The 10,736-nt window shown below is 40.3% G+C and overlaps 1 protein-coding gene across 1 annotated transcript in view; it reads left to right on the top strand.

The window, feature by feature from the left end:
* The window catches only part of LOC109955732 (aryl hydrocarbon receptor-like), a gene marked incomplete at its 3' end in the record, with an annotated part of 48,974 nt that overhangs the window by 32,588 nt on the left and 5,650 nt on the right, over nt 1-10,736 (top strand). The window contains exons 3-4 of the mRNA XM_020592147.1: nt 8,900-9,075; nt 9,998-10,087. Of these exons, the coding sequence (XP_020447803.1) occupies nt 8,900-9,075; nt 9,998-10,087 (266 nt within the window). The remainder of the gene's footprint in view (nt 1-8,899; nt 9,076-9,997; nt 10,088-10,736) is intronic.

Below are 10,736 nucleotides of genomic sequence, written 5' to 3'. Positions count from 1 at the left end.
ACAAGTTGGTAAGTGGAAGGGCGGGGGGGGGGGGTGGTATCTGGGGGTGGTTTCCTGTTTTCAATGGGTTCATGGCACGACAACGATAAGAGCACCGGAGCTACATTATGCTTCAAAATCCATTACAGATTAATGCTCTATTGCCTCCACTCCAACCCAACCTCCTCCTGTCGCTCCTCGCTCCCTTCCACCACCTCCTTTTCCTACTCTCTTACCTCCCCTCCTGTTTTCACTTTACCTCCCTCCTGTCCTTTCCTGCACCTCCCTGCCTTCAGTACCTCCTCTTTCAGTTTCTCCTCACCCCATTTTACCTACTCCTCCTCCTCCTGTTTCTTTCCTCCCTCTTGTACAAAATCTCTGTCTCCTGCCTTTACCAGTTTTTAAACCACCTTCCTTTCACTTCTCCTCCTCTTCCCCATCTAGTTCCAATCCCACCTTTTAATCTCTTCCATTAACCTCTTATCTCCCATCCCCTACCCTCCATCTAACATTTCCTCCTCATTTGTCCTCAACTCCTCCTCCCACTCCCATTTCCTCACCCCCACCTTCTCATCTGATTTATTTCTGCACCTCCTTTCACCTCTTTTCTGTCTCTGTCCTCCTCCCACCTCTTTCCATTTCACCTCCTCCTCCTGCTCTTTTTTCCCCGTCGATTCCTTCCCCACCTCCCCTCACCCCTCTCCTCCTGCCTCATCTATATCTGCTGTATAATAACATTTAGCAGTTCCAAACTGGGGAACATGTAATCATGCAAACCATTCAAATGCCAGTAAAGGAATATCAGACATTTTGGCAGCTGCTGCCGTGGTGTGTGTCTGTGTGAGTGTGTGTTCTCTCACACAGTAATCATAGTAAATGTTTTCTTTCTCTCTTCTCGTCTTTTCCTCCGTCGGCCTCCTTCCTCTGCTTTCTCAGCTCAGGATGCCAGGGGTTGAAAGTTCGCACGCAAGGCTGGATGTGTGTGTGTGTGTGTGTGTGTGTGTGTGTGTGTGTGTGCACAGGATAAGTAAGGAGCAACTATAGCAAATTAGCTGTATTTCCATCAGTTGTGCCTTCCTTTTTCATTCTTTCTTTCTCTGGGCGTGGATCTCGACCTGCTTTTTTGCATTTAAGAATAATCATCTTAATTGGCCGAGTATGTTACACACAAGGAATTTGTTTCTGGTACAGAACAGAATTTTCTCACTTTCTCCAAAACAAACTCTGTTGTGATTGTCTTTCATTTCACTGCTTCTGTTTTTTTCTTTGTGTGACATCAACCCAGTTATTTGTCTATACCCCCAAATCAGAAGAAGGTGGGACAACATGTATAATCAAAATTAAAATTTAAATCATCTGTGTCCTGTGTAGCAGCACGTTATTTGATGTGATACCTCATCAGTTCTATTCTTTGTTCAAAATAAACACTCATTTAAATTCTAATGCTTGCAGCACATTCCAAAAAGGTTGTGAGACAGTAAAACTTTTACCACGGTGTGACGTTGCTGTTCCTTTTCACAGCACGTTTAGGGACTGAGGACACCAAGTGATTCAATGTGCCAGGTGTCATTTTGTCCCTTTCTTCCTACAAACAAGTCTTAAAGGTGTGCAACCATCCTGGGTCTTTGTTGACACAATTTGCATTTCAAAATGTTCCACACATTCTCTGCTGTGGACAGGTGGGGACTGCAGACAGGCCAGTCCAGCACCCGCCCCCTTTTTCTCCACAGCCAGGCCTTGGTAACGTGTGCAGTATGATGCTTTGCGTTGTCTTGTTGAAATACACATGGGTGTTCCTGGAAAAGATGTCATCTTGAAGGCGGCACATGGTGCTCCGACATCTCTTTGTATTGTTCAGCATTAATGGAGCCCATCATAGAAGTGTAAGTGAGCTTTGCCAAGGACACTGACACGACCCCAGATCATGACAGACCCTGGCTTTTGGACTTGTTGCTGATAACAGTCTAGATGGCCCTTTTTGTCTTTGGTCCGGAGCACACGGCACCCATTCCTTCCAACAAAGACCTGAAATCCTGATTCATCTGACCACATTTCCACTGTGTGACGGTCCATCCCAGATGCCTCTGAGCCCAGGGCAGTCAACTTCTGGACACTGTTGAAATAGGACTTCCTTTTCACACAGTACAGTTTTAAGCAGCATTTATGGATGTAACTACGTATTGTAGTGCCTGACACCAGTGTGCCAAAGTAATCCTGAGCCCATGTGGATATGTTGCTTATAGTAACGATTCATCTGAGGGATCAGAGGGCACAGTCATCTAGCTTAGGCTTGTGCCCTTTATGCACTGAAATCCCTCCAGATTCCTTGAATCTTTTAATTCATAGAGGGCGACATATCCAAATCCCTTCCTATCTTTCTCTGAGGAACATTGTTTTTAAACATTTCAATAATTTTCTCACACATACAGAATGTTGTCAAACTGTTGCTCCTAAAGGGCTCAGCCTTTCCTGGATGCCATTGTTGTACCAAATCATGATTGCAGTCACCTGTTTCAAATGAATTCAACATTTCATTGTTTTACCTCATTACCGGCCCTGAAACGCACCTGGCCCAACTTTGTTTGAAATGTGTAGCGGGCATCAGAATTGGAGTGAGTGTTTATTTTGAACAAAGAATAAATTGATGAGGTATCACATCAAATCATGTGCTGCTGTATTGTTTTCACTGTAATACAGGACACAGATGATTTACACATCACTATTTTTAGTTTTAATTATGATTTTATATACCATCCTAACTTTTTCTGATTTGGGGCTGTACTTTCAACCTTTACTCTCTCACTTTGCCATTTACTCACTTTTGACACTTTTAAATGGAACAAATCATTTTAAAGTGTTAAGGGCTCAGATTCTCTGTAGATGCAGTGATATTCAGTGCTGTCTTTTATTTCTGTGACAGGGATCAGATTGTCAGAATAAGAAAGGCTTTTGTCCCATATTACATTTCCACCAAAACCACAATCTTGTGCTGTCAGCTACTGGGTTCAGTGTGCTTTGTTCAAGGGCACCACGATGCTATCTTAGAGTGTTTTAAAATAAAAGCTAAATGAATAAAGCATCCACCTGTGTTAGGGAAATACCCAAGTAAAGTACAAGTACAGTACTTGAGTAAATGTACCTAGTTACTTTCCACTGCTGGCTGTTTAAACATGTGTATCTGCACTTAATTGATTCTTTTCTTATCCTATAAAGCTTTTGCTCACTCAACATGAACTTTAGCTTGAAGAGAGGCAGGTTTCTACAGTGTAATTTTATTTCTTCTAAGACAGTAGGGATCTTATGTCCTTGGTTGACTAAATAAGACACTTTTACAAACTACAGTAAATCCTTCAGTTTGCAGAGACACTGAGTGATGCTAAATCCACCAAATAAATACTTTATGTTTTGATTATAAACTTGGCAAGCTGCTCTGCATTTAATGAGTGATCAGTAGGATCCCAGTGTGTATGTGTGAGTGTGTGGTGGGCCGTGAGTGGTATCATCCAAGGGTGACCTGCCGTTCAGACAGAAACATTGAGGTGTCTCCTCCAGACTCAGCCTTATCACAGCGTGCCAGAGGTCAGAAGTCAGTGCTGCCTTAGGAAGAGCAGGTTTAGGGCTGGAGCAGTGTGTGTGAGAGAGTGGCAGGGAATCTGCAGGCCTTGAAAAGTCTCTAAAAGCATTGAATTTGGTTTCAGTGTAAACAAAAGACCTTAGAAAGTAATAAAAAGCCCATTTAAATTTAATTCACCAAAGTAAAAATATCTCACCTTGTCTGCTGTAGGCAGAGTGATGTTATCAGATGTCAGTAAATATTGTGCACTGATAATTGTTAGGTATTTTTAGTCAGATAGATATTGGATAGATACTGTATGTATTAGAAATGTTTAGATAGGATGTCTAGTTAGACTGTTAAATGCTTAGGCATGCTTATGAGTTTCTACGGGGTACAACTGTAGCCTTAGCCATAATATGTTCTTATGTTTAAGTCATGACATGTTACTAGAGGTCGTGTGAGAATGTTTTTAGCTACACACCACTTAATCAACAGACACACACATGCACATTGATTTGCTTCATGTTTTGACTACTGCTATGGCCAGCTGCAAAGCTGGCAACAGAGACGTCTCAGTTGACGTTTCTGTGTAGTATGGGGCTAGCCCAACCGAAGGGATATAATGTATAGGCCTGGTGGGTTCAGGGTCTTTCATCTTACATCTGCCTGTGAGCAGTTTGGAGGTGCAAGATACCTGAGCGTGTAATGTTAATTTTACCTGTGATCCTTTGAATAAATCAGCACTGTTTTGAAGTTACTTGGACTGTCTTGTCTCTCAGAGTTAGCAATGGTAATAAGAACCAAGACCCACATAGTATAAAGTACAAGTGGGGCTGTTGGTAGTTTCAATTAGCTGTAGTGAACATTTCTGCTACAGAGAAACTCATCAGGTGTTGATTTTAGGAAAAACTTTAAGAACTGGTTAATCATCCATCAGTTTTATTTGAGTCCAGGTTATTGATCATACTGTGTACTTTGAGTGCTCTGAAGTTGCCTACTGCCCTCCTGTTGTTCTTCCAGCTTATCTACCCTGTGTTGCCAAAGTATGGTCTGTAAATTAGCCCCACCTGCCACCTAGCCAAGGTTAGAAGAAGGGTTTTCCAGCCACCAGTAGTCATGTCAAACAGCCGTGGAGGAGTCCTGAGCAGCTAAAAGTCTGAACCAGTGGCTGCCAAAGTAAAGAGGTGGCGTCTTTAGCCACCTAGCATGGTCAGCATTTTACCTTTGTGTGATTGGGGGTAACTGGAGCTTTGTGTAATGATAGTGCTTTTTGTGAGATTAGCAGTAACCACAGTATTCTGCTGGACTGACACATTTACCTTTTTTAGGCTAACACTAGCTTAAAACTGGAGACTGCATTAGTACAGTTTGTCCCAACCAGGCATCTGTAGTTTACATTGTTTTTAGGAAACATGATGTGATGGGAGGGGCAACAAGTGGTTGGGAGCGACTTGTTGTTTGTTTTGAGTTTCACTAGAGCATCCAGGCTGAAAAGTGTTTGGTACAACAGCTTTAACATGGTGAACCTGTAGTCTGTGTCTGTATGCATGAGTGTGTGTGTGTGTGTCACAGGCCATTGTGTGATGAGTCTGATTACACATACAGCACCTCTGTGACTGAACCTGCTTTTGCCTGTTCACACTATATGTACAGAATGTGTGTGTGTGACAGATTATTCCAGGAAACTGCTGACAGCCAGCAGGAAGAAGTCTTCCAGGTCTGTAGCTAACTGTCTGCACTGGACATTACTACACAGCCTGAAGACAGAAGGTCTATAAATACATTCTTAACCCTGTAGGCAGGCACTTGTCCTTATTAAAATAACAAACAATCAGGTTATATTTACATTCCCAGTGTGTATTTCAGGCCTAAATCCCCTGTAATTATCCTTTCATGTTCTTTCATGTTTGGGATTTTGGGTTGTTTATCACTTTCTTTGGGCTCAGTATTTGGGCGTGGTCATTAGTGAAATACTGTAGTTGTGCTTTTCTATGGGAGACTTTAGTCTGCTGAGCAGGAAGTCAGTAACGAGGGCAGGAAGAAAAGAACACAAACACTAGTGTCACCAAGCTTTTGTAGACTCCAGGCAAATTGTTAAGATGGGAGATAGGCGGGAAACTGATTTACCAAGAGGGCTGATGTGTAAAAGAAACAGTATAACCACTTAATATTTTTTGTGAGTAAACAATTTTAGGAGGTTGCTTTCAAGGTTAAGGGTTAGTTTTAGTCTAAAGATTGTCCATGAATAAAAAAATTACTGCATCATATCATTGTAAAATACACACTTACAGTTGCATGCCAGAAACCTTTATTATAGAAACATAATTTATTTTGCAAAAGCACTGGTTATATTTTAATATAATACATTTATAAATAGAGTTAATAAAAGCTGATGCTAGGTGTTGCACAGTGACCTGGTGCCACTTTAACTTTTCTAAAAATGTCTTGGTGAAACTTGGCAGAAACCTGGAGGATCTGCCTGAAAGTAGATCAGATAATGATAGCGCCCTCTAATGGAAGAATCATGTCATTCTTTGGTCACATGTGGTCTGTTCTCTGCACATGTGAAATTGAACAAAATGACATTGATCAAAGGGACAGCAGAATAATAAGAGCAGACAACAGATGACATGTTGAAAGCACAGAGCGATGATTTGAAGCCAGAGACCAACTGGAGAACCACTCAGAGGGAACTTTGAATCTGAAACCTGCCTCGATTTCCAAACCAGACAAGGCCTTTTCTGTTCTTTCACAAAGTCCTCTCGCCACTCATGTCCAGACCTGCACCGGGAGGTTCACAGAAAGCGGGAGAGCCAGCATTACTCAGAGTGAAAGGCAAACAGAGAGAGAGAGTGTGTTGCCGATCTCCTGTCAACCCCCCCCCCCTTTCCATCCTGCAGTCCAAAGGGATGGAGAACAATGACTGCATTTTGCTCTTGGGTTTCAAAGTCAAACAAAACTACAAAGTGCTTCAGAGCGGGTGTGGGGAGATGGAGGGTGGAGGGATGTTTGCAAATATGATGGGGAGAGCTGCAAGACTAAAATGCTTTCACAAGTGCAGCATGCACCCAAAAAGCTTTCACTTATAATCAATTAGTTGTTTTAGCTATAAAATGTCAGAAAATTGCACAAATGCCTGTTTTTGGTCTTCAAATCTCTTGCTTCCTCAAACCAAAAATCCAAAGCCCAAAAATGTTCGTTGAATTATCATAAATGTTGAATAATTATTTTTCACATTTGATCAGGCGCAAATGTTGAGCATTTTTTCTCAAAAATATTAAATGAATATAATGTAAACTATAATGAAATGAGTCATTCTCTCTTACAAGTACTTTTACTTTTGGTACTTGAAATGTACAGTATTTTGGTGCTAATACTTTTCTTAACTTTACTTTTACTTAAATAAAGTTTTGAATACCTGACTGCTACTTGTAGCATATAAAATAAAACTATGCCCATATGGTACAAAATGAGAAAAATACTGTGCACTGATAGTACTTCTGCATTACTATGATACCGTAAGAAAAAAGCAAAAATGAGAGGAAAAAAAAACTTTAAAAGTAAGGCTCATTTTCTGCACTAATAATCATCTTGTGTTCCTTTTCACAATCCACTGTAGGGGTTTGAAAGCAGCAAGCCTGATGAAGCACACAGAAACTCTCTAAACCAACATTAAGTTCATACTGTATGTAGAAGTGCAGCAGAGCAATCTTAGGTTCCTCACAGTCCCACAGTGTTACTGTCAAACCCTCTGAGCACCATCAGTGTTCAGTATAGAACCATAAGAGCGTAAACGAGGGGTCTTCATAGCATCAAGCTTTGTTGGCACCAGGCAGAATTGTTTGATCAGTGTGCAGTCCCCAAATGAAGCTTGAAGGCCTCTTCTTCTTTATAATTCTCCAAAAGAAGAAGATGTGGAGGTGATTTTAGACTGTTTTTCTGTTTTACGAGGGCTCTGGCAGTTGGTAGGATTCAGCTGTTTCTTGTTAAAACCTAACCATTAAAGTAGAGGGGGGGTTGGTGAAGTGGGCCTTTACCACGTCAGAGACAGAGCCAGGAGTTCCCCAGGGCGCCGACAGGAGTCCTCTCACATTTGTTTTTCTTTCTCAGCAGACCTTTGTTAACCCAGTGTTGGTCCTGGTACAGTTTTTTGATGACTTTGTGTAAACTTTAGTAGTTATCCCTTTTACTGTACAATCAGTTTTTGTTTGCTGCTTTTTAGATTTGTTTCTCTTGTTTCATGATTTTATTCATAGATCCTTACTGTGTTCATCTTTTGTTCTTGCTCTTTATGTTTCTTTATCTTTGTTTAGCAGTATCACACTTTCTCTATTTATATCTCACATACCTTTTTCAGTTCGTCACATCAAATTCGTTCTTCTTGGTACTAAAATAGCTCATTCTTGCTGTACTGAGACACTGAAACACTAAACCCTGTCGCCTGCAGCTATGAGTATGTGTCAGAGGCCCTAACTCGTAGCATGCCCGGACAGACCCCCTGCTTCACACACTTAATCCAAAACCACACTAAGACAACATTGAAACTGAAGACAAAAACATGCATGCTTGAAAATTCTTGTGTTGTTTAGGGTAACATACATATAGGGACAATTGTGCCACATTTGCACTTATAGTCATTATGCATTCCTGTAAAATTGTCTCATGTAGTCAACAAAAAGTACATGTTTCATCCTGTCCAGGATCTGTTTGGACTGTAACACATTTTATATCTGTAAATGTCACTTTTTTCTTAATTTATATTCCTCATGTGTCATCATTTGAAGTGGTTTCCTCCACTCACATTCACCTGCTTCCTCTCCAAGACGATATTTTAAGGTGTTCATGCAGTTATTTTTTCTCTTGTTTTTCTGCTGCTCTCAGTGATAAGCAGTGCCAGAGGTGGAAGAGTTGAGCGACAGTGTTGTAAGATGACAGGAAACATCAGGCAGCTCCACCCTGATAGAAGTAGACAGAGATGTGCTCTTCCTCTTTGTGTTTTTCTCACTTCTTACTTCAGATTTCGCCACATATTTTTAGAAAATGTAAAGTCAAACACAATCAACAGTTTACAAGATGGTGCTTCATCACCCAAAACCTTCTGTGTTTCTTAAAATGTTGAAAACTGTGCACAGAGATTTGCACACTGGGTGGAGGAGGAGTGAATTAGTTTCTGTTCCTGTTAGTGTTTTTCATATTTTGGATGAAACAAGAACAAATATGCAAATCAGAAATATGTGTGTTTCTTTAAGAAGCTGAAATGAATTGTTTTTGGTATATTTAATGTCACAAACAATGTTCAAGCTTCATCTCTTCTTCTGAGTATTAAAAACAAGTCTGACTGGTGTCTTATATCTCTACCTGCAGCCAGCATGAAGAAAGGCCAGAACAGTTCGAGCTGGACCAGCGAGCGGAGCCTGATGTTCGGGGGGAACCTTCAGAACGTGCTGACTCCATCCTCCACCTCCTCACCCTCCTTCTTCCCCTCCCAGGTGACCTCCTTCGATGGAGTCAGCTTCTCTGAGGGAGACTTGCTGCTTCAGGTAATGTGTTTGGTATAACTGAAGAACTCGTTAGTCTTGTTATGCAGAATATCGGTATTGTAGATTAGGTTAGATTCAACTTTATTGTCATTAACCATGTACAAGTACAAGGCAACGAAATACAGTTCAACATCTAACCAGAAGTGCAATAACAGCAGTGCAAAGTGTGCAGTATCTACAGTATGTACAGACAGTACTAATTTACCAATGATATATACAATTGATATTTACAGTAAGATATGTAGGGTAATGTACAGTATACAACAGTCTATGAATTTAAATTACAAGTAATGGATAATGTACAGTAAGCTTATAAAACACTAGTGCAATGGATGAAATGGAATGAAATAGTGTAGAATAAGAAGATAACAATAAGTTACATGAGTGAACAGTTCAATGGATGTAAATAGTGCAAAGATAAAGATAAATATACAGTATCTGCATATGTACAGCAGTATTCTGTGAGTAGAGTATGTGCAGATTACAGGTAACAGAAGTGAAACGACTAGCAGAGGATGGAGGATAGGACCATATCATCAGTCATTAGTGTCCTTTCATTAGCTGATTCACTAACATACTGTCTTAAAGAGTTAAGTCAGGAAAAACGTTGGTGAATCGTCTCTTACAGACTATAACTGCATGTATTTATTAACACCTGTAACTGCTCCTGTGGACAAACAGACTGCTGTGCAAACATAATGAATGACAATATAATAAAACAGTTGTAATAATAGAAAATATGTCTTCATAGTTATATAGTAAACACATAAATATTCTTACAGCTGCATACAGCTACATTATAGCATCGAATAAGACATTTATTCCAGTTTATACACTGATTAAAAAATAATAGGGCTTAAAGTAAAGTTGCCAAATAAGAAAAGGAAAAATTGCAAATCAAAGTTTTGCCTTTGGTTTTCAGGCACTGAATGGCTTTGTGTTGGTGGTGACGAGTGAAGGTCACGTCTTCTACACATCTCCCACCATCCAGGACTTTCTCGGCTTCCATCAGGTTGGGGCGTGATGAGCTAATGATCAATAATAGTCCAGAACTGAAACAGTTTGGACAACCTTTTTCCTGAACTCTGGTGTTCCTCTTCAAACATCCTTTAAAGGAATAGACTAGTGCATGTTTTATTTCTTTACCTGTTCCATGCTGTCTATGAAGCAGTTGGTTCAGTTGATGTTTATGTGCTATAAAAGTTGGCTCGCAGAGATTTGAATCTGGCACAGAGAACATGTTGTTCTGTTTTATCACACATAGGCACTGCTCTGAAAACCCCAGTGGCAAAACCAAGGACACCCTGATATCCTCTGATAATTAATAGTCTAAAAGCTTCCCATCATGTTCAAGATGTTTTCAGACCTCGAATAAAAAACAATTACAAAACACAAACATGGTAAAAAGATACAAACAATTCTGACTTTCTTAGAAGTGGTGTATTATTTCAAATTTTCTCTAATTTCTGGGGCCATGATGATATTATAGTCACCAAAATCATTGCTGAGATCTGGGGACAAGATGAAATACGTGACAACCAGGCAGGATTATGCAGATGATCTGAACCATTCTTTGGAGGTCAAATTTAACGTGAGCAATTTTATTAATATTCTCTGAGTCCAGAGAAAAACTGTGCAGACAACTACAGTATATATAGTAC

This window comes from Monopterus albus, unplaced genomic scaffold, assembly GCF_001952655.1.
Source record: "Monopterus albus unplaced genomic scaffold, M_albus_1.0 scaffold16.1, whole genome shotgun sequence".
Lineage (NCBI taxonomy): Eukaryota > Metazoa > Chordata > Actinopteri > Synbranchiformes > Synbranchidae > Monopterus > Monopterus albus.
Note: the sequence above shows the minus strand (reverse complement) of the source record. Positions and strands in the feature narration are given on the sequence as shown.